Below are 25980 nucleotides of genomic sequence, written 5' to 3'. Positions count from 1 at the left end.
AAGTAAGCATGCCAACAAATATCCCCCCAAAAATGCTCATCCTAAAAACAGAGGGACAAATATAGACGTCCTATTGCTGTTATGATTATATAAATGTAATCCATGATGCTGTTAGTTACTAGCTGCTAGACACCCTGTGACACAAATACCAATAATATACTTAGTTTGAGATTGTGTTAAAGGTTTCCTCGCTTGATCTGTGATTCACTATAGCCCATAACATAAACTCCAAAATAAAGAAAGTTCTTCAACACAATTTGCAGAATCAATTCACATTCATCTGAACATGTTCCACATCTGACCAGAGGACACATTTGTTACCAGGACTTCTCAAGAAACAATAACTTTAGCATCAGAATACCTAATGAACGATACTGGCTTCAACATGAACCTTTTTAAAACTCTAACATGATCTCGATGCATTTCCACTTAGTTAATAATGATAATATGTAAATGATTTCCAGCCATATATCATAAATGTATCTCGTAATGTCAGCTTGAGAAGGGGTAGGGGGTCAGAGTTGTGCAGATCAACTGTCTTTAGCCTCCATGCATCCCTTGTGGACAGCCCCCAGCCTCACCTACTGTCACCGAGCATCGATCTGCACGCTAATTAAGTCCCTTGGCTATGACCTTTTTTTAGTGTGTCAATAACATTTTATTAACAAAAGGAAAAACTCTGCACTAACTACAATCCGTGTAAAACTTTCTTTGGCTAACCGCAGTTTTGTGAAGAAGAGAAAACAATGTCTACCAATGTGATATGACTCCAGCACAGACGATAATAAATGTTTTATAATCATTGAGAGCAACATTCGATAGATTCAGAGATGTCAGTCCAGGCAGTGTGTAGTTCAATCAATAATTTAGCGATGTGTAGACCCCCCCCTCGCAACCCTGCTCCCCTCCCCAGTGGTGTGAGCGCTGCTGACCCCCGGTCCTCTCGGCCTGTCCTCTCCTCAGTCCTAATTACGCTCCCTGGAGTTTAGAGCCGTCAGCCTGCAGCCCCGGCCCCCCCGTCTGCTGGGTGGTCCGAGCTCTTTGACAGCCCCCTCTGACAAAGTGATAAACTAATTAGCCTGGCCGGGCATTCTGGGGTCGGGGCCTTCAGCATAGCTGCCCCCCCCCCTCCACAACGCAGGGGGCCCGGACCCTCCTTAGGGGAACCTGGGGCCAGGCGGGCTGGGGAGGGGGGGAGGTGAGACACTGAAGTCTGGCTGATCAATGATGAGAGGCTGCCTGAGAGACAGCCCGAGGTGCAGCTCCAGCCTGCGTCAATGTTTTACTGAGAGACAACCACTGTCCACACACTGCATACTGAGACCCCCACCATTATTTATGGAACTTCTGATTAATCCGCACCTGAAAATAGTCCCTAACAGATGCACCTTTCCTACTGTTTGACTTACTTTTGCTAAAAACTACAATGCCTAAATCAGGGGTGTCCAGACTTTTTTAAAAGAGGGCCGCATACAGACAAATATACAAAGGTCTTGGCCACTAGAGGTGAGGTATATTGCCTGATAAATTAAGTTATAAGTTATCAAAATCAATCAAAGTAGGTAAATGATGCTTGATAATTGAATATGCTTTAAGAAAACAAAGTGCCTACATCACAGCTCTCCATATAGGTTTCATTCTTTTAGTTACTAAAAGTGTTGGCAGCTCATTCCTTAAAACAGAAGCCTCAGATTGCTTATAATAAGGGGAAATATAAAGGGTTAAGGGTAAATTACTTTTATAATTTGCTGCGGGCCATTTCAAAATGGACAATGGGCTGCAGTTGGCCCCCGGGCTGTCATTTGGACCACCGCCTGGCCATAACAAAATACAGGTTTTTGTGCATGTAAATTGTCTGCAAAGGCTAACATCGTAAAGTTCCCTCCAGAAGGAGTTTCTCTCCCACACACTCCCATTGTTTAGGGGGGATTTAGGCATTTCAATTATTTTTCTATACTTTGGGGAAATCACTGATGCAAAAAGGGCATGACTGAAAGGTATATCTGTCATATGGTATATTATCTTTGTTGCACTGAATTGAGGTTTTAAACTGAATTTGCTTGTTTTATTTTAATTTTTTATTACATTTCATTTAGCTGACAATTTTATCCAAAGCAACTTACAATTACCAATTACAGGGACATTCTCCCTGGAGTAACTAAGGACTAAGTGCCTTACTCAATGGCATACTAGTGGTGGTGTTCCTGGCGGGATTTTTTTTATTCATGTGCAATGTCTTTTTTACATGCTGCTGCTGTAACAACAAAAGTGCCCAATTCATTCAAGTATATCTAATCTAATCTAATGATGACATTTTACAGACTCACCCCCAGTTTCCACTGGGTCCGTCTGCGCCGCGCTGCGCTGCGTCACGGCTGCGCCGCGGTTTTGGTCCGACCTCCTCTAGCGCCATAACCCACCGGACGCGTCCCAGAAGCGTTTCAGAAGCGTAGCGTCGTGCCTGCAGGCTCGCAGTTTTGTTATTGAATCAGGCATCCTGGACATTTGTACTTCTACAAGAAAGTAAGTAGGCTACGTAGTTAAATGTTTTATTTTTGTGTCTGTTTAAATTGTGTTTATTGAATGGCTCTGTACTGTACCTACAAGTATTAATTATCTTTAAAACATTAATATGTAGTTGTTACAAACTGCAGTCACTAAAAACCAGGCCTTGTCCTTTCTGATGTTGTCCTTGTAGTAAGCATTGGTTACATCATATAAAATAGTGTGTTTTTCCACTTCCATGATGAAAACCTCGTCGTCCATTGTGCGTATTGTAGTGGAGGTGTTGTGATGAAGGAGGGGGTGTCTGCTAAATTAGTATACGTGGGGGATGGGCCTGGCCCGGATGCTCACCTTTCCACTTCCTGCGAGTGGGGGCTGCCTGCCCGACCTTACGTTACGGCTGCGCCGCGGCAAAAATAGGATTCATCCTAATTTTAGAGAAGCGCTGCGCCGAGCCGCTTCTGGGACGCGTCTGAGCCGTAACACTGCACGTGTGGTGGAATAGCACCCATTGACTAGAGTGGCCGCGATCCTTACGACCGCCGCGGCGCAGCCGTAACACGGCACAGACGGACCCGGTGGAAACTGGGGGTCAGAGTCACAATGAGGGTGACTTTTAGACATTAGGAGTGCGCTTTAGGGTTGGGGTTATAGTTCAATTATAGTTGTGATGGTTAGGATTTAGGTAATTCATTCAGGAGGGTACTTACAAATATTAAAATGTGTGTGTGTGTGTGTAGTAGGAACATACCTGATGGCTGAGCTCAGGCTTTGGTACCAGTCATTGAGATCCTCCTGGTTGCAGGACATCAGCAGAAGACTGGCTTTAGGGAAGGTCAACTGGAAGAAGAGGAGGAACAGGAGGGTAGTTAGGATGTTTGTTGGCAGGTGTGAATGATGAGGTGTTATGGTTTCATGGTGGGTGTTCGGATACAGTGTAATGTCAGCTTTTGGTTGTTGTATTTTAGTAGAAACACCATCTCCAAGTCATCCAAGGCCTCTCTACAGGAGTGCTTAAAACTGCAGTAACATAGTGAAAACAGAAGAGGGCAGAACAAATCAAGCAAAAACCTTCTCCCTGCCAACCAAGTGCTGCTTTTCACAAGCTTTAATCACCTTTAAACACTGACGTCTGTAGGTATGGTACAGAAAAAAGGGACAAAGTCTAGTACAGTAACAGAATCTGCCACATTTATAATGTCTACTCCATTGTGTCCTGCAGGTAGCTGGACAGAGACATATTCTCAGGTTTACAGAGAGACAGGGTCTTCTTCCTTTGAGTCAACAGTAATTACCAACTTGCCTCAGATTGTACAAGTCAAACAAACCAAAAGGAGTTGTCTGAAGACCAGACAAAAGGGGCTTTTAGCCACGCGTAATTACACTGGGAAAGCTATTAAATACATGGGATCAAAATCAGGCCTTCACCATATTAAATGACCTTTCACATTTACCTGCAGCTGCCGCCTGTAGACTGGAAGCTAGCTTGTTGAGAAGTGACATATCGATCATATGCGTTTGTATTTGGACAGAACTCGGTATAGACCATCAAACATAATGATGATTTCTATACAGGGAGGGGAGCCTCTCATTATACATTAAATAGATTAAGATTTCAAATGTAATATCATCAAAAGTATTATCTAATTACAGAGTTCAGTGAATGGGACCGAAATGAGTGCCGCATGACATTAGACACTCGCCACTTGGGGGGACTGCGGTTTGATTTATGCACAAATAGATTCCACTTCTATTGCGATGCAGTAATTAGGGATTTGTCAGGAAATGTGACCCTGTTAGGTAGAAATTACTTTGTATAATAAGAACGGCGGAGCCTCATCGGCGCACATAATTTAGCTTGATTATTTATACATCAAAGAGAATCTGTCAGGGATGTGGGAAAAATATTCAAGCGGCAAGGGGATATTAGCGGGAGGAAGACGGCAGACGGGGAGAGAGGCGAGGAAGAGGAGGAAGGTCGACAGATGGAGGGAGAGGAGAACGTAAAGAGGGAAACGTGGGGCGAGACAAATAAAAAGGTAGCTCTCTACAAACAATGTGTGACCAAGAGAAATACAAAAAAAAACACTGGACATTTTAATAAAAGCTGTTTCTTTCCACCCAAACTTTGCATATAGATTGCCATGGCATTTACAGCTATCAAATTTAATTTGGCTTTAATTCTTCATGGCCCTGGTTGAGGAGGGCCCTGGAGTGCTGACAGCCCTTTTCTTTGAGCTCAGGTAGGGGCCCGGGATCAATAATGTGTCCTTATGAGAAATTACGTGTAATGCTATTGAGTATGCATTTGGGCCTCGGTGGGATAAGGGGCTAATGAAATGCCATTTCAGCCATTAGATAACGTGTAGCGGAGAGCGGCGACAGGCTTGAGGAAGATGTATTTACTGGAGGGCCGGAAGAGATGGATCTGCAGCCTAATCTGATCCAGCAACTGAGAGATTCTGTTACAGCAGGCAGGCAGCCATCGCCACACACACACACACACACACACACACACACACACACACACACACACACACACACACACACACACACACACACACACACACACACACACACACACACACACACACACACACACACACACACACACACACACACACACACACACACACACACACACACACACACACACACACACACACACACACACACACACACACACACACACACACACACACACACACACACACACACACACACACACACACACACACACACACACACCAAATAATACAGCTCTGACTAATCTCCCCCATCTGCAGCCATTTCATTAGTCCCTTAAAGGATGCTTTTAATTCACACTGCCTTCAACAAATGAAGTCACACAAGCTGGATGGATACTCTTATGGGGATAACTGGAATTCACCCTCTCATGTGTGTTTTATGCAACACATTATCAAATCAATTCTGTACTTAAACACATTTTAAATCAAGGCCTTTTTCGCTGTTTCGTTTAATGAAATAAACTCTTAATATCTTACATTCGGCTTTATTCTAGGATTTAATACCTGTGTTATTCCTTATTAGCTTGTTTTTGTTTTGAATCTTTTTGAATCAAATGTTATAATGTGTTTCTTTTGCTTATCTTAATGTGTTTGAATTGCCTCGTGGTGGAGATGTGCTATATAAATATAATTAGCCTTACCTTACTGTATGGTTGTCGGTCCCAACGATTGATTGACCTGGCAGGTAAACCGGCTAAAGTGGCGCTAACTAGCTCAGAGCTGAACGCTGTCAATCATCAGGAACTGGCCTTTAATGTCTGATCAGATGTTAAAACTGTATTTTATCAAGAGCTTAAACTATGTGTTGATTAAGTGATTAGTCAATCAAGAATGAAAAAATAAAATAACTTATCAATCCAAAATGTAATGCTTGCATAAACCTAGGCAAAATGTGAATGAAGACATTAAACTGTTGGTTTGAAAATAAATATTTGTCATGTTATGTTTTATACACAGAACGGTTCATGATGGTCGTACGATTAAAACTGATTAATCAATAAATAATCGTTCACACCTGAAATTAATTACACTTAAATGTTACTACTGCCTGTTTCCAGACAGTATTTACAGTAAAATAATGTTGGGGTCTTGTGTTAAATACATTTAGATTTTCTTTTGGACATATTTCTCAAATTATTGTACATTTTATCTCCCTATTAAGTGAAATACAGAAGGTGAATTGTGATGCCATCTATTCTTAAGGGATCGAGAACCAGTGCCAAAAAACTATTTATGGATGTAACAATAGTTTGTTGACGTTATCTAATTATTATTATTTTAAAAACACTTAGATTCACAACTTATCACATCTGTATTTCATTAATTATTTGGATGATTGCCAGAAAATTAATGGGGTTTAATTTGTTAATTAATACAGTTGTCAAGCTAATTTGTCAAATATCTAGTCTTATCTCAAACGTGAGGATTTGCAGCTTTTCTCAGTTTTAAACTGAATAAATGTAGATTAGACAAAACACAAAATGGTGTAGATGTCAGCTGAGGTTGGATGGATATTTTCCATTTTTGACATTTGATAGACTTAATGATTTTCAAGTTATTGAAGTTATTAATAAGGACATAATCATTTAGTGCAGTCATATTTGAAATGACTGACAAACAGCTTAAACAACCATACAATGTTAAAAATATGAAACATTTTCTTGTCACAGGTTCTTTAATGTGCTACAATTCATTATTTGGTATCCCTAATGTCCATGTCTTCTTGCTTAATACATGAAAAAATATCAGCTATTGGATGATTTATTAGGTCATTTCAGACCTACTGTATACTACTTGTGTTATGTGAATCAAGCTTTAATGTCAAAAAGCATCAACATGCTGCCATTATTTTGGGCAGACAGCAGTGTGAACAGACAGTAGAGTAATGAAACCTCTGCATAGCCACTGTGCATCACAGTAAAACACATTAGCAGCACAACATAAAGAGCTCTTTGAGGGAGAGTGTATCTGCCGAAATGAATATTGATACCACGCAGCATTGGCACTAAACACTCGACTGCATAAACGCTTTCGTTACTCACTCAATGACGCGTGACTCCTTCCTTTGAATGTTTCATGACAGCAACTACATCATTTAGACACAATTTGTCAGCCGGCAGCTGTACTGAGACCTGGTACGCTGATCAGACTGAGAGGAGAGGCGCCTTAAAAGTTCAGCTTCTGGGATACTTTAACAACAACCGTTTGAGGTGATTAGGAAGAAGAGGAGGCGAGGGAACACAAGTCTTCTCTGACATGCACAACTAAATGACATTTGTATTCAATAAGGCTGGAAAACACTCCCCTGTTTGGCAGATTGTAGAACAGCTACTGTCATGGCCATAACTAAGACAAATCAGAGCATCACAAGTGGAAATTAAATAATGCTTCTGTTAAGGACTCACTCATGTGTATATTCATATCAATGAACAGATGTCTTCCCACCTGTTGCCCAACACTCACTCTGAGAATATTCAACTTTTCAACACTTTTATGTTTACATGTTTTTTTATGTTATCCAAAATCCTGCGCCACCTATTGTTAATGGTCTTAGTGCGGGAAACATTCGAAGAGTAGGATCTGCACAAAGAACTTTGGGATATATATTGTACAAAAGGCTCAGTGATAGCCAATGACTTTGTAACTGTGGCATGGTAATCTGAATCTAAATAAAACATGCATTTTGAGTAAAATGGGAAATACCTGATGAACTAACAGCACTAACATATCCTTGTAGATTTAACTACTGATTTTCTTTTTTATTGGATAGTCTTTATTGTTTGGAGACTTAACGATTTTTTGGCTTGTGTTATTAGCGAATAACCCCCCCCCCCCCCCACACACCTTATCACCTGAATCTACTCCTAGAGCACCATTGTGTTCTTTCTAACCAAATCTCTCTCAGAGGGGCGTGGGGGGTGGCTCCTTATTTTCATCTAAAGTAAAAGACAGAGAATCAGCACTTTTGAAACAGGGCTGAAACAGAGGGGATTATGGGATGCTACAATGATCCGTTTGGTATTTAGAGCCAAACACTTCAGAGACATGTTTTGTATATATCTGAGACCTATAATATATTGATTAAAAACAGTATAATAGGGGACCTTTAAGTTAGAAATTCCTTCCTGTTTTGTTCAGTTTTAGGTTCTTCAGTCTCAACAAAATCTGCTACAATGCTCTAGAACAGCGGTCTTCAACTCAAATTCAACGAGGTCCAGTTAGAGAAAATCTCCCCAACATCAAAATGTCTAACTTGCTTCATGAATTAGTGTGATATATATTGAAGTGACCTGTAGCTTTATCAACGTCTGCATGTAATCAACAACTGACTGCCAATCAAATAAAGAAAGTACAATTCAAAAACAACTATTTATTGTCAATTAACATTACTTAAATACTGTGGATATGTGTAATGTTCCTCTCGGGCTGCATTTAAAAATAAAATAGAGAAAATAAATAAAATAGCTTTTGAAAATATGTGCATCTTAAAGTGCTTAATTTTAGATAAATAAAATAAAGTGTAGCAGCAGCTTGAGTTTTTCTTTGTTAACCGTTTCACATCATGACTTAACAGTTTCAGACGATTATAGAACATATCAGTCTTTACACATCATAACAATTTAACAGTTTTAAAGTTTCTCTTTCTTTCCCTCTTATATTGCAGTCCCTCACTCACTTTTTTTAAATTCAGTGTGAGAATTGAGCTGGAGCTTGTCCTGCCAGGAGTTTGTAAATCTGGGCTGAAATGGTGTCAGGGCCATTCTCATACACATGCAGGTGCTCATTGGTTTCAGTGATGCAAACACGGTGAAAAAAGAGAGAACTATTCGAAGCAGAAAAAAAACAGCGTAATATACCATCTGACAAAGGCCTGTGCTATAATGCTTCAATTAACTGGCTATTATTTATACTCAGATCAATAGGAGACAGAGATGTTAAGTTAAAAAACAAGGGTTTTTATTATTTACAGCAGGGGTGGGGAACCTTTTTTCCTTTCAATTTTTACAACATCCTCCGTGGGTCGTACAAATGATTGAGCTCAACCTCTGCTTAAAAAAACTAAAATCACAGCCCATTCATTTCACCTTTCTTTCATGCTGTGCAAAGAAAAAGCAACCTCTGAATCCAGATATCTCACCATGACTCGCGCATGCATGTGCACGGTGTGGCATGACCACCAAAACAGAAAGATATGGACACAAGATGTGTGCAAATGTATTTAGTATCCTATCCATGTGAACATGATTTAAGTGGGGGGGGGACCTAACCTCCTCTAGAGGGGGTCCGGGGGCATGCTCCCCCGGGAAGATTTTTTTTAAAATATTGAAGTTAAAAGCATCAATCTGGTGCACTTTGAGAGCAACATTAGGACATCTATGGATACATCTCAACACCCATATGAAACAGAACTGTAAGCAGATTCTTCTTTTTGGATATTTTACTAATCACTCCCCTTTTAAACTCTATTCTTGTTATTTTTAACAACTTTTTTGATACTGTCATATAGTATTTTATACCTGTTGTTCATTTAGTCTCATTAATAACTATAATGATCATATCAAGGTGTGCCTTAACCTCACTGAGCTGAGGTTATGTGAGCCTTTCAGGAGAGAGCTCTCTTCCACCTGGTTGTAGAAAAGCTCTTTAAATTCGTTAGCATAGCTAGCTAACCAGATGCTAATAACAACAGATCGCCACTGTGCTTACAACTAAAGACACAGCCACGCAAACACTGCGGCATGTGTACGGCTCCTTATGGGTACTGCAATATTTGAAGAGCTGGAGCGGCGTTCCGGTGCTCTCTGTCAGCACTCCTTTCAGACGAGACATATACCATGTGAAGACACGTTACGCTCGTGTTGTGTTCAAGGAACCTGTCCTTGGCCAGGAAAAACAGGTACTCGCTTGTTTAATTATTTTTGCGGTCTAGATTTCTTCTTCTTTTTTTAAGTGAGAAGTTGTCCGCCAGTCGGACTGACGGACGGACTCCCCCCCCCCCCCACCCCTAAAACTATTCGGTTCTCCATGAATTACACAAGTCACCCAAATCAGCGTTAAAAAAGCGGGAGGCGCCGAAAAATCCCCTATTAATGTATTGATTATAGCTCCGGGTCCGTATAGGTCGGCGTCTGGGTCCGGATCCGGACCGCGGTCCGCCTGTTGCCGACCCCTGCTTTAGAAACTCCCTGATATGTCTGGAAACATGAATACTCACGCTGAGCAGGCCTCCCTGGCTTCTGGTGTGGCCGAACACCTTCTCCATGATGCACTCCTGCAGGGGGAAGGCGTGCCTGCCGGCGAACTTGTCCCTGTTGGCGAGTTGCATCGGGCCGCAGCGCGTGGCCTGCAGCAGCATGTCGGAGAACAGGAAGAACATCTTGGGCTTGGCGACCGCACCTTTCCGAGGAACCACCTTCAGCCAGCCCTCACGGATGAACCACCTCCCTGTGAGAGAGGAGGAAACGGAAAGAGTCTGAGACACTGTGGTTTATGTCCATTGGCCTAAGAGTTTCCAAACCACCTTCTAGGGTTAGGATTCACTGTGTCAAACCAATCACGGAAGCTGTTGTTGCCTTGCTAACTTCCTTCTTACTACACTTCCTTAGTAGATAGTGCAAGCAAGAAACATTAAAAAAGCAAGGGAAAATTGTTGAATATGTTGGCTTGTTTTACATTTAGTCAATCCCTTCATTTTTCTTTTACCTTAGCACAATTGTTTTTGTTTTGCCAATCATAACGTTGTGTAGAAATCCATTGCCAGTCGTATATCTACCAAGCATCCAACAACTTCTATGTCCATCCATCTATTCATCGTCAATATCAACAATGCTATCCATCCAACTTATCCATATACCGTACAAAAACACTAATTCAAGATTGTCCCTTTTAACAACGTTTGTATGTTAGTTTGAGACCATTGGTTGTTTTGTCATTTGACATTACTAAGTGTTTCATAGCATTACTAGAGCAGACATGCATTGGAACTGAACTACACTGAACAAAAATATAAACGCAACACTTTTGTTTTTGCTCCCATTTTTCATGAGATGAACTCAAAGATCTAAAACATTTTCTATATACACAAAATAACCATTTCTCTCAAATATTGTTCACAAATCTGAAAAAATCGGTGATAGTGAGCACTTCTCCTTTGCCGAGATAATCCATCCCACCTCACAGGTGTGGCATATCAAGATGCTGATTAGACAGCATGATTATTGCACAGGTGTGCCTTAGGCTGGCCACAATAAAAGGCCACTCTGAAACGTGCAGTTTTGCTTTATTGGGGGGGTCTGGGGGGGTCCGAAAACCAGTCAGTATCTGGCGTGACCACCATTTGCCTCACGCAGTGCAACACATCTCCTTCGCATAGAGTTGATCAGGTTGTTGATTGTGGCCTGTGGAATCAGGTTGGTCCACTCCTCTTCAATGGCTGTGTGAAGTTGCTGGATATTGGCAGGAACTGGAACACGCTGTCGTATACGCCGATCCAGAGCATCCCAAACATGCTCAATGGGTGACATGTCCGGTGAGTATGCTGGCCATGCAAGAACTGGGATGTTTTCAGCCTCCAGGAATTGTGTACAGATCCTTGCAACATGGGGCCGTGCATTATCATGCTGCAACATGAGGTGATGGTCGTGGATGAATGGCACAACAATGGGCCTCAGGATCTCGTCACGGTATCTCTGTGCATTCACAATGCCATCAATAAAATGCACCTGTGTTCGTCGTCCATAAAATACGCCTGCCCATACCATAACCCCACCACCACCATGGGCCACTCGATTCACAACATTGACATCAGAAAACCGCTCACCCACACGACGCCAAACACGCTGTCTGCCATCTGCCCTGAACAGTGAAAACCGGGATTCATCCGTGAAGAGAACACCTCTCCAACGTGCCAGACGCCATCGAATGTGAGCATTTGCCCACTCAAGTCGGTTACGAGTCAGGTCGAGACCCCGATGAGGACGACGAGCATGCAGATGAGCTTCCCTGAGACGGTTTCTGACAGTTTGTGCAGAAATTCTTTGGTTATGCAAACCGATTGTTGCAGCAGCTGTCCGAGTGGCTGGTCTCAGACGATCTTGGAGGTGAACATGCTGGATGTGGAGGTCCTGGGCTGGTGTGGTTACACGTGGTCTGCGGTTGTGAGGCCGGTTGGATGTACTGCCAAATTCTCTGAAACGCCTTTGGAGACGGCTTATGGTAGAGAAATGAACATTCAATTCACGGGCAACAGCTCTGGTGGACATTCATGCTGTCAGCATGCCAATTGCACGCTCCCTCAAAACTTGCGACATCTGTGGCATTGTGCTGTGTGATAAAACTGAACATTTTAGAGTGGCCTTTTATTGTGGCCAGCCTAAGGCACACCTGTGCAATAATCATGCTGTCTAATCAGCATCTTGATATGCCACACCTGTGAGGTGGGATGGATTATCTCGGCAAAGGAGAAGTGCTCACTATCACAGATTTTATCAGATTTGTGAACAATATTTGAGAGAAATGGTTATTTTGTGTATATAGAAAATGTTTTAGATCTTTGAGTTCATCTCATGAAAAATGGGAGCAAAAACAAAAGTGTTGCATTTATATTTTTGTTCAGTGTAGTACTTCTTTTACACAAACGGTATTAGAGGTATCAATGGTGCAGCACAATCCTATTCTCAAGGCTGAAACCCCGCTGCCTTTTGTAGAGTGCAAAGGGCATTATGTTACAATAGTCATTCTTTGCCACTGTCATATAGGAAACCCTTGTACGACAAGCTCCAGTGAACAAGCTGAAAAGCGACATTTGACCCATTCATTGAAGCCTGTTGTCACAAGTTAATCCCTGCTCTCCACCTCTCACACACTGCAGACTACAGCTGTATATCCACACACACACAATATGGTTTCTACCACAAAACGACATTGTATTAAGTATATAGATGTTTCAGTTCCAATTCTCTTATATGGTGTGTATTGAGTAGTTTGTTAAAGCTATTACAATTCAATACCATAAAATATGTGTCCCTCCTAAATACAAATTATTTTCTGTTATATCTGATTAGGTCAAAAAAAAATGAAGGACCAATAATGCTTTGGGTTGGAGTTGGGTTCAGAATGTAAAATGCTATAGAACCCTACAAATAGCCAACCAATGCTTCTTAAAGGTCCCTTATTATACAGTTTTTCATCAATATATTATAGGTCTCAGATATATACAAAACATGTCTCTGAAATGTTTGGCTCCAAATACTAAACAGATCATGCATTGTAGCATCCCATAATCCCCTCTGTTTCAGCCCTGTTTCAAAAGTGCTGATTCTGTGTCTGTTACTTTAGATGAAAATAAGGAGCCACTCCCCACGCCCCTCTGATGCCCCGTTCACACCAACGCGGTTCCAGAGCCAGTTTGGAGCTAGAGTCTGAAAAGCACAGGTTTTTCCTGTTCACACCGCAGCGGAGCCGCCTCCAAGCTCCGAAACCCGGTGCACCAAAAAATTGTCGGTCTAGAAGCAAGAACCGCATATGTCACGCTTACGTCGGAGGTGGGGGCAGGATCAACCTGAGCAATAACAGTTTATGGAGAGTACGGCAAATTAAAGTTGTAACAAGCCAGTGTTGTAGTTAAGTCACCCATTCACGAGTCCAAGTCACTCTCGAGTCACCACTCTTCGAGTCCAAGTCCGAGTCACCAAGGGAGAGTCGTAGTCGAGTCCGAGTCCAAGTCACCCAAGGAGTGTCCGAGTCGAGTCCGAGTCATCATTACCTGTGTTCGAGTCCTAGTCCAAGTCTGAGTCACCCAAGGAGAGTCCGAGTTGAGTCCGAGTCATCATTACCTGTGTTCAAGTCAGAGTCCAAGTCACCTAAGAAGAGTCCAAGTCAAGTCAGAGTCACAAGTCTTCATGTATTAATCTTCGTGGATATATGTGTTGAAATGTAGCTGCTCCTCTACATTGCTTTTATCCTGTCATGTTATACTAATCTGTCTATTGAACTGCTGTGAAGCGAGTTTGGCTACAATTCTTGTAATAGGTGCTATACAAATATAAAGCTTATAACTAATATTAATATTTTTATTATTATTATATATAAATAAACTATATTTAAAATGAGTTACCGTTTAGAGAAGTGATTATATTTGTATGCCAATATTTTCCTATGGTAAAGTTTTCGTTTTGCACTTTTATTTTGATAGTAATAAGATTGACCCCCCCCAAATGACTCCTGTTGGAAGTTTTGCCCCCCCCCCCACACACACACAAGGGGGGGGGGGCGCAACAGCAGTAATTAAAGTTTAAAAGTCTCATAAATGCTACAACTGCTGTCACAAACTGGATGATTGTGAAGTATTTTGTTAAAGGAGGATGAAAGCGTAATTAAGGAGCACTATTGGAGTGACTTTGATGGTTATTGGACTCAGGATTAATTTATTTGGATTCCCGCTGTTTGAAGAAATTAAAGGACGGCGCAAGTGGAAACAATTCACAAAGGGATTAAACTGTTTAAAACACATGCTCAAAGTAAGCCGGATTTTGCCGATGTGTTTATGTGGATTCAAAAGTCGTAAATAATCTACAAAATGGAGGAGACCGATCTGATTGGAGCAACTGTGACGAATAATCCAACTGAAACCGGCATGGACAATGACTATGTTTTAAAAATGCGCTGATCCAGAAAAGCCTGGTTTGGACACTTTATGGGCAGAAGAAACATTTATATTAAAGAAAGAATTATACATTTCTGTCTTTTTATGCCTTTAATACTAACTTGAATTTTCATTAAAATTAATTAGTCAATTATTTTTTATATGTTATTGTAATGTAGAGACAAGGCTTTTAGTGACAATCATGTATTGCCTTACAATTATATGTAAAAAAAAAAAAAAGTGAAAAAAGAAAAAGAAAAAAGTCTAAATATGATATTTGGCCTCAAATCATCTGAGGCCTGGCGCCCCCCCTGCGATCTTTGGCGCCCCCCAGGTTGGGAACCACTGATCTAGGGAGTACTAAGTAGTAGGTAGACATGTTGGGGTGTGGTTTGCGAGGAAGGCTCTCATCTCTCTCACCATGATTGGCAGCAGAATGATGATAGCTAATAAGTAAGAGGCTGACATTTGGATAGATAAGATGGAAATTCAGCCTGGGTCCAAGGTGTTTTTGTAATTGCCCCAGCCAGTAGCCTGTGATTGCAGCTAGCCTGAGTGGTCGGAGCTATGCCTCTGGGGCTCAGAGAGGACATTTTCAGCTACAGACGAGCCCACTGAGATTAAGTGCCGGGGCCAGACGGGGGTCAAATTGCTTTTAAAATGCCATGGGTCTCAAACGGAACAGTCAAGAAACACGCCATGACTCTCTCAGGTGTTGAGCGGAGATTGGAGAAGTGGTTGTGATCGTTATATTAATTGTATAACTAAAATCCTGCTTGAGATTTATACAAGCCTTTCAAGAAACATGTAGGGAAGTAGGGATTTAAATGTGTCTTAAAAGAACCACCACTGGATAAAAGACAACTGTAGTAAGAAGTGTCCTCATGAAACAGATCCTTTGCACCCTAACTGACCTGTTACTGGAGATGCCCATGTAACAAATATGTGTTCTGGCCATGTTACTGCATACAAATGGGCCCTATTGTGCTTTTCGGGGGTTTTCCCTTTCTTGTAGTGTTTTATATAGTTTTTTGTGAATGGTCTGCAAAAGCAAAAATGAACCTAACAATGAACAGAATAGGGCCCCTTTAATTGAATACAATGCTTTAAGATTGCAGGTGCCTGGAAAAGGACTCCATTGTATGCCATTCTACATCTGAGAAGCTAATTAACATTGTACTTTTCCCCAGTTAATGTTTGTGTGGTTCAAAAAGCAAAAGTGCAGGACGGGTTAGATGTGTTCACTGTTTCTAAGTTAGATAGAGAGTACAATTTATGTGTTTGTGTTTTAAAGTGTTTTATAGAGCAGGTAGAGTAACATACATAGCATCATTCTGTGATAGCAGAACACCACATTTAATTCCCTCTGCGACTATTACTTTTAAAACTATATCCGACTAGGAAACAAGTTCTTAAAGTTTTCACCTAGATAGCCAGTCATGTGTTTTCGGTTTAGGGGGTGAGTTTTGTACTATAGGAGAAACAATATAAACAATAACCAAGTGTAGAAACAACAGAAGAAAAGATGAATGAACAAACTTACTGGCTTGTTTTTAACAAATGAATACAAACCAAATTCAGCACAATCTGTTCCCTAACCTTTAAAGTCGTATCAGATATTCCCTATCAGACCCCCTAAGAGACGAAGTTGACAGTCATGTTGGAAATGCTCTTTGGTGGACCAGGTTCTCTTCAGACCCCCTGCTCACAGCTGACCATCCGCAGAGCTTTGAGGCTGCAGCAGGTTCAAAGAGCAGGAAGTGCCAACACTCCTCTGTATGTCCAGGCCTTTCAGCTTCCCTTGTCAAAGAGCACCTCTGCTTTACTACAAAGACTTTGGGGCTGGCCCAGGTGCGGGGGCAGGAAATACAAAAAAAGATCTACAAAGGGTGCTATTCCCCCTGATGTGTCCGAGGCCAGAGGATGAACAGAGGCAAGCGCTGCGGCAGAATGAGGGTCAGGTTGGGCATCGCTGAGTTTGGAGTCAACAGGCTTCTTTCACTTTGTTGGTGACTGCACTATACTGGAGGCAGGGACGAGGTGCAGTGGAAATGAGACTTTTTAGGGTATTGATGATTCAAATGAACAGGGAACTCATGAGTAGAGAATCAGACAAAAGCAGCAACAAATTATTATTTTCATTTTCTATCAAACCATCTATTGTAAGGGTGTTAAAATGACCTAACTTAGCATTGAGACAAAGGCCATATACAACCCAAACTGAATTTAGCTAAATGTATATGTTGCCTTGCCTTCACACGTTCCTATTTATTAAACTTGTACCCACATTAAGAAACTACTTAAGAAATATCAGCCTGACATTATATTGCATTTGCAGTCAGTTGAACAGGAAGCAGTATTATAAAATGTTCTTGCCAAAGAGTGTTTGCTTTTTTCGCTTGATGAATGACCAAACTGTATATTAGTTCCATCTTTTTTGTATGAATTGATAAAAGCTGAAACTGACTCACCAATGTTCAAAAGTTTAACATTTAAATTGAATTTGTGCAGTTTTTGAAGTATATTGCAATTCAGATATGATTTCCTTTATTACAGGGAATGATCATTTTTGAAATCTTATTCATAATTTAAATGTTTTTAAATGATCTGTATCAAAAAAGGATTTATTAATAAGTCTGTAGAATACAGATTGTAGGTCGGGACTTCACCGCAGCTCTGACACACATCTCACATTTTGCCTTTAACAAATATTGCGCTTACTTTATTTGGATACAACACTAGTTCAAATTGTGATTTAGATATAATATATAATATAACAATGATGATCATAGAAATCAGGACATAAAATATCATAACTTTAGGTCGAACAGTCAGGAACGTAAAGAGACAAATCGGGGAAAAAATCCATGTACAACAAGATAGAAAATGTGAGACGTCTTTGTTTTAAATTGAAGGAACAGGCAGGCAGACACAAATCTGCGGCCTCCCAGGGAAACAGGCTGACTGTCTGCTGTATCGATGTCCCATTGATTCAGGCTTTGTGTCTCACAATCGCCCCCCCCCCTCATCTCCTATAGAGCTACTTAATATGTTTGAGGGGCTCCGGCGCTTCTCATCTGTAAAAGGCAGAGCGCTTTTTCTTTTACCCACATTAGAGGTGGTGTTGGTGGGGGAGGAAGGAGAATGGGTCGGTGTGGGGCGGGGTGGTGCTGCTCTGAAGTCTGCCTGGTGGGACCGGAGCTTTATTAGCTGGAAAGGAAGACGGCGGAGTTGCGACGGGCCTGAGAACTTAGATGAGAGGAAGCTTTTGAAACTTCCCATATCGGCATTAGAGAGATGAGCTGCTATTCAGCGCTCGCTCCCAGCCGGCACGTCCGGAAGTACACACTTTGAAAAAAACAAAAACCTTGCATATCCAAGTAAGAAAACGCACACACACACACACACACACACACACACACACACACACACACACACACACACACACACACACACACACACACACACACACACACACACACACACACACACACACACACACACACACACACACACACACACACACACACACACACACACACACACACACACACACACACACACACACACACACACACACACACACACACACACACACACACACACACACACACACACACACACACACACACACACACACACACACACACACACACACACACACACACACACACACACACACACACACACACACACACACACACACACACACTTCCTTTTTATGTGCTGGTCGGCAAGATGAGGCTGGGCTCTAATTGGTCCTAGGGGAGATTGGCAGGGCGAGCGGAGCAACGCGGAGGCCAGACAAACAACGGGAGGGGGAGTGGCAGGAAGAAGAAGGGCCACCGCTCCACAAGTAGAGAGGGAACCACAATGAGGGGGGATATAAATGAGTAGGGAAGTAGGCAGGATGAAGGAGGAAAGCACATTTACTCGCTTACAGTTAGCAGTAATGCGCTTTTAATAAAGTGGCGGGATGCGCTACATACTTTAGTTTCCTGCAGGAAGTCAGATTAAATCAATTGATTAAACACAATGTCTCAATACTTAGCTAATTTCCCTTTAGTTGATTTCTCCCTTCCCCATCCACCCCTGTGAGTCCCAAAGGACATAGAGCAATAGATGCAGAAGGAGGGGAGATGGAGGTGTTGGGGGATGAAAGGAATATGTGATCAGAGGCTCTAACCTGCAGCCAACACCTTGGTCTTTCGCCCCTTCAGCAGCTTCTGCACCCGGCAGAGCTGCAGGTGGTTCTCATGGTGCCGGGTGTTGTCCTGGATGCGGTAGGACACGTCGCATATCGCAGTCACAGCACCTAGAGGAAGCACAAACACTTCTATTACCATACAAGTGGTTGGACATTCATCTGAGAGTAAGAATATAATATCTCTCTCCAAATACAGATATTCCTGTCTGCTTACATTTAAACTATTGAAATACATTTTCTGGAAAACTAAGTGTATCACAATAGTTTTTCATACGGCAAGAAAAAAAACTGGTTTGAAGAAAGATGTATGTCTCCCCCAAGAAAAAAACTACCACCATTTATTCACGCTGGCCAGCCATTGTTTGGATACTGGCTTTTATCTTACAAAATATATAGTAATTTGAGTCCTACATTTACTTAAAGGGGCATTATTCAGCTTTTTGTGTTTTACCTTCTCTGAAATGTGTTACAAAGGTTTTTAGTGCATGTAAATGGTCAGCAAAGGCCAAAATCCCAAACTTCACCCCAGAGGGGGTTTCTCTCTGACACTCTCCCCCCCTGCCTCAATTGGACTTCTTTGTTTACTTCTGTAACATAGTGACATCACTTTTTAACACTTGCCCTACACATTGTACGTGATAGGCTAAGGGGCGGGACTCTTAGCAGTTGACCAATCCCAACAGAGCCGGCCAGCTAACCAATCAGAGCAGACTGGGCTCTGGTTTCAGACAGAGGGTGAGAAGAGGTGCTGCAGCACAGGCAGTATGAGACAAATAAAGAGCTTGTTGAACATTAGAGCATGTTGAGAAGTCAGAGGCAGAACATACAAATATGAACCTTAAAATGAGCATAATATGTCCTCTTTCATTTACTAAGAAATACATGTCAATACACCAAAGTATAAAGCCTCCCACTAAATGCTACAGACACAGTCAACCAGTTGAAATCTTTGTTGTAGGGACTCTTTCAGCATGGCAGCCTGTTTGAGTTTGATTTCATCTGCAAGAAATTAAAGAGAATGTAGCTGTGCATATTAAAACATTCAAACAGTGCTGATTGGGCCTCATGGTGCCGAGGGGCTCCGGCGGGGTTATGCACTGTGTTTGAATGTGTGCATAGGGGACGCCTAACCTTGGTCATATTCATTAAGAGGGATGCTGGTCTCCACCACAGCGGCCCTTGTAGCCCATAATCCATTGCTTCTTCGCAAATCAGCTGAGCTGTCAAAATGTAATTGTTGGCAAACAACAAGCAGCCCCACAGTAGCACAGCACATTTGGTTGAATAAACCTATTTCCTACAAAGTGTTTACCACAACATCGAACCATTCCCACTCCTGTACAACATTGCTCAGAGCATGTTTCCACAAACCACATTTTGTTCAACATTGAACAAAAGCCAATGCACCTTGGTTTAATGTACTTAGCTTCCTCCTGGTTTTCAATACTGACTTTTTTCTTAATGTTAATACAACTGTTAATGGAATAAGAGTCTACAGTCTCAAACTTCTTTTTGCACAAAGCTTTAAAATCTAACCAGAACAAATAAGCAAATCAGCAGAATAGACAGACGCATCTAATTGCTGTGTGCCAGCCATAATAATGGCTGTAAACATTTAGAACTACATCATTAACGCGTCCAAAATAACAACAAACAGATGGATTCTAATTTCAGGCTCAACTTTTCCTCCTTTTGTTTCCGAGCAATGAAACTCAGCGGATGAACTCGATCCTCAGGGTGACTTGTCTACACTAAAATAATCACGGCCTAATTGGCTCGCTTAACTTCACAACAATTACAATGTAAACCAAACAAGGCATCCGTGTAGACTTTTTCCCCTTTGTTGTACGTGTTTGGAATACTTTCCATTGCCTGCTTTAGAAAAACAACAACTCCTAATTACAGCATTCTTGGGCTGAGTTCTGGCCGAGGCATTAATAATACATCTGGCGCATTAGACATTCTGAAGTCTCCTTCTTACGGCGCTTTATTCACTATTTAGACACTGTTTGACCACTGCAGGAGGACGGTTAACTTTTATTGTTAAAGAGAGTTTGCATCAGGTCGTGGGGGAGAGTATTAAAGCGAGGCTGATGAAAAACTCCTGAAGCAATGCAATTACAACAATTAAATCCAGCCTGAATGCACCGAAGAAAAAAAAGGAAACAAAGAGGAAGAGCAAACTGACACAGAGCAGCACAACAATAGAAAACAACAACAACAACAAAGCCTCTTGTGATTCTATCTGCTAGTTTGCTTAATCATATACAATGTGATTTGTCGGGAATTTCTTTTTTTAAATAATTCCCTTTACAATACAACCGGGCTGAGTATAGGACGTATAGACACACACACACACACACACACACACACACACACACACACACACACACACACACACACACACACACACACACACACCACACACACACACACACACACACACACACACACACACACACCACACCACACACACACACACACACACACACACACACACACACACACACACACACACACACACACACACACACACACACACACACACACACACACACACACACACACACACACACACACACACACACACACACACACACACACACACACACACACACACGAGTTTTCAGCAGAGTTTAAAAAAGGATCTCTAATGAGAAGAGGAAGAGGCGATGTTGGAGCACATTTAGATATGTACCTTCATCTTAGAGTCAGGGGCTGTTTTAATTTGTAAGCAAAGGCAGCACACCAGCAATGAGATTTTAATTGATACACATAAATAATTCCTTGTGTACATTCACACTTGAGTCCGATTCGCTGTTTATTTGACGATTGAAATTAGTCATTATCGGGCTCCGTGTTGATGCTGAAGATTTTATTTATTAATATAGCTCCCGCTTAATATCCTCTGATCCGCTCCCAATTAATTATGTCAAAATCCACATCAAAACTAGAACTTACACGCATATTGAGCTCTGCCTCGCTTTCATTCCTCTGCTAGCCAAGCGCTGCTGTGACAATAACAACAAGTGAGGAATGAAAGGGAAAGAGAGCACTTTTTCTTTGTTCCTCAAATGAAGATAATGAGGGCTGTCTCTCCCAGTGACGGAGTCTGACTGCTGAGATGAAAGTCGCCGCAGGTTGGGTTTGTTTTCCAGCTGTTGGAGGAATGGCCTTACATTCTATAATTGTGCAGCTTTACTTAACTCCAAATTGTTTGTCACAGGAAGGAAGAGATTGCACTGTGAGTGAGCCAAAAGGCTTTGTGGCTAGTGATGCAAAACACATCTTCCCACACTCATCACTTGTTGTTAGGTAACAAACCCCAACAATCCTGACAGATTGCAACAGGAAGAGGTGACAACAACATCAACCGCATCTTCACTTGTGTGCACATGTGAGCAAGGAGTCTATTTGCTCCCCTCTTGAGGTGCATTCACTGCATCCCGTGATTGTGCCTCTACTGTGACATGTTTCCATGCTTTAATGTTCAAAAAGCTCTTCATTGCAGACCCTCTTTTCGCCCTCTGTCTGAAACCAGAGCCTAGTCAGCTGTGATTGGCATCTCTGTTGCGGTTTGTCAACAGCCTAGAGATGTCCCGCCCCTCAGCCTATTATGTACAGTGTGTTGGAGTGCTAGCCAAAAGAAACGTGTGTTACGCAGTGATGTCATGTATACACTGTAATATTTATCATATATATTTTATCATAATTCTATATTATTCATTTATTTATTTTAATTTATTAATCCTGGTCATCTACATGACCATCCGAAGCTGTGTGCACTACTCGCTGGTCGAAACTGTCAGACCTTTTAATCTGTGTTTTAATATGTCTGTTTTTAAAGCACTCGCTGGAGCAGAGACTATAAATCTCGTTGTATTCTGTACAATGACAATAAAAGCTTTTGAATTTGAATGTCACGATGTTACGGAGGTAGAAAAAGGACTCCGATGGAGGCGAGTCAGGAAGGGTGGGAGTGTGTTGTAGAGAAACTTTGGGATTTTAGCCTTTGCAGACCATTTACATGCACACAAACCTATATTACACACTACAGGAAAGGGGAAATCCCAAATAGCATAATATGGCCCCTTTAAGTTTTCAGGTAAGGTTCAAGGCTTTTAATGGTCATACGTACATAGCTACAGTGTAGTCATGACGATGACAATCTTAGGACACAGGCTCCACCAACAGTGCAACACAATAAAAACTGAAAAAATAGTGCAAGTAAATACAAAAAAGAAAAGTTTTGTTTCTATAGCTACGTTTGCTTCTAGCTTGCGGCACTTCATACAGCTGTCATCTGATTGGTTGCTTGTCAAAATGTCAGCGGTAAAACAGGTCAAAGTTGAAATAATTTGAACGTCAATAGTAGCTCCCTCCATAGAAACACAACGGCAATGTCAGCACGAAGCCGTTTGTCATGTGAATGCAGCTTTGAAGCATGAATCTGCAGATCATTTGAAATACAGAAAATGTATCACAAAGGCAGCAGCATGATCAGAAGAAAAAGAAACCTACTTGAAAGCTGCTGAAACTCTGGGTTGTCTGGACTTGTGTTGGCAGTCAGGTCCTGTAGGAAGTGTTTATACCTGTTAGAAAAGTAGAAAACAAACAAGGTCACTGTACGCTCAACATCTACACATATCACTGGAAAAAGGGAGTGAGACCGTGACGTGCTCGTGTATATGGATGCTGGAGAATAAATGTGGCTGATTTAAACTCCTGAGTGATACAGACGGAGAGCAGGTTTTGCTTTGCAGAAGTGTTGATGCTGACAACATCTGACAGAAACAGCTGTAACACATCTGCAGTGGATTTACTTGAGCCCTCTTCAGACACATTGCTTCGAAGAAAACTAAAGTAACACAACAGATTTTTTGCATCTGAAGTAACAGTTTAAGCTTCCTTAGAAATCTTTATCCTTTTAACCAGGATGATGTGACCTTGAAGTGCATTGACAATCGCCATTGATTTCCACTGTGTCTGTCTGCCTGTGCAGCATCTCTCTCTGTGCAGTCTGGGCTTGTTTGAGAGACATAGTGGTGCCACTGAGAGAGGCTATTAGTGATACTGAAAGACTGTACACCACTGCTACTGGTCCATGTGGTGGCATGAGACGTGTTGGAGAGTGTGATATGGACTGTGTGTAGAGAATATAACAAGACAATGACCATTTTTTAAGCTGCACTAGGACATGTTCTTGCTTGACTGAATGCTTATGATTTCACTGCTTAGTAATTTTGTCTGTAACTCAGCCGATTTCTTAGCTTTAGGATAATCAACTTCCCAGGACAAATACTTACTCAACACCATTATTTCAATTTCATTAGGTCATAAAAGTTTCAATGAGATGAATCCAGAGTTGTCCCTTCATTTGATTGAGCCTAATCGGACGTGACACTGCTGTGATGCCGCAGCTATGAGGCATGGTTTTAGGAAAAAGCAAATGAGCATGCTTTCGGCCCAATGATGTGCAAGATTGACAGAAGAACCAGGGAGCATCTCAGGCCATTTTGGCTTTATGTGCCACCAAGCAAGGAATAAATGGAGTCGCCTCCACTGCAGTGTTTCCCCTACCATTGTCTTGGAGGGGCGCTGCGCCCCGCCAACCGAGCCCCCCCCCTTTTTTTAAATATATATATAGCACCAAATTGCAACTGATCTATATCTACTGTCACTTTTCACATTGAACATGTGCTCTTTTATTAAATAAACTAAACACTTTCATTTTAAGTTGTGAGTTTAGTGTTTTTGACCCTAAGAAACACTGATGCATTAATCAATAACAATAATCCACAGCTCCTCTCTCTGCTCCAGAGGATTTAAAAAAATATATATCCTAATGCCACCCCCCCCCCCCGCTCAGGCAGCACCCCCCCAAAGCAGTAAACCTAGGGGAAACACTGCACTGTGTATCCTTTACACATCAATGCTCCAGACCAATAGATACAAGAAGTGGTTGGTCAGAAACCCAACCCGACTAAAAAAAAAAAACCTCTACAGAAGCCAGTTTTTTTAAATCTGCCTGTCCATAGATCAAGATATCTGTGGTTCAACCCTTGCAACAGAACCTGCCCTGAGAGGAAGACTGAAGTGGTGTTTAACATCACTAAAACAGCAAGACGAGTCAATTCAGAAACAGACAACCGAAGCTGCTTGTGAACACCAAAATCATCTACTGCATATCAACTTGGAAGAGGTCAAAGGTCAGCGAGCTAAGGGCGGCCAGACATTAAGATTAATGAGGAAATTCATATCCGATACCTGAGATGACAAAGTCGCTATTTTCCCCACGTTTTCACGAGGCAGAGGTTTCATATTTTGCTCCTGTGAAAACAACTAACCCAGTAGCTCCTTGAAAACTGAGAAACACCATCCACTCAAGATAGCCTTGGGGTATCACTAAAAACTTGAACTGAAACTAACCTGGTCAGGTGTGCTTGTGAAGCATTACCAATCATTTATAGAGCGGAAGTATAGAACGGCAGGTTAGCAGAGCGGTGGGTCTGTGGGAGGAGGAGGAGGAGGAGGAGGGCATGTAGTCGATTACTCATTGGCAAGAAAACGAAAGCCAAACAAGACCCAATTAAGCCTCCTCCAATTAAGAGACGCTTAAAGAGAGAAATCATTTCACTCCTTTCCCTTCTTGTCTCTTCTTGTACTAACAAATATATTACAGGCATTATTAGCGATGGATGCCCTCGTTCTTATTAAGGAGTGGAGACGAAAATCTAATTAAAGCAACTGCGCAACAAAAAGAGAACACTCTAATGAGCATTATCACAGCACATTTCAAATAATGTAAACGGAACTCTCTCATTTAGCTGCCCTGTCCCGCTCATTAGCAGCAAAGCAAAGAGAAGATAATGAGACAATAGCGTAATCTGAACCATATTTATGACAGTTCAGATATTCTAATGAAGAATGCAGCTTTAGAGAAGCATGCGCTGGTGGAGGGAGGTGTTTGCGGCTGCTAATTCCTTTATAATATGCAGATGATATGCAAGGCTTTTCTCTCACTCTCTCCTGGCACACATGTCAGGTCATTTGGGCATTTGCACACACGTCAGTAAAGGAAAAGAGACGGAGGAAAT

At 41.8% G+C, this 25980-nt stretch overlaps 1 protein-coding gene across 1 annotated transcript in view; it reads right to left on the bottom strand.

The window, feature by feature from the left end:
• Positions 1 to 25980, bottom strand: part of arhgef39 (Rho guanine nucleotide exchange factor (GEF) 39) — a 45420-nt gene that overhangs the window by 3148 nt on the left and 16292 nt on the right. The window contains 4 exon segments of the mRNA XM_034217655.1: positions 3257 to 3345; positions 10249 to 10478; positions 18863 to 18991; positions 23405 to 23475. Coding sequence (XP_034073546.1) covers positions 3257 to 3345; positions 10249 to 10478; positions 18863 to 18991; positions 23405 to 23475 — 519 coding nt within the window.

Source organism: Gymnodraco acuticeps, unplaced genomic scaffold (genome assembly GCF_902827175.1).
Source record: "Gymnodraco acuticeps unplaced genomic scaffold, fGymAcu1.1, whole genome shotgun sequence".
Classification (NCBI taxonomy): Eukaryota; Metazoa; Chordata; class Actinopteri; order Perciformes; family Bathydraconidae; genus Gymnodraco; species Gymnodraco acuticeps.
The sequence above is the reverse complement of the archived record's forward strand: the minus strand, read 5'-3'. Positions and strand labels throughout refer to the sequence as shown.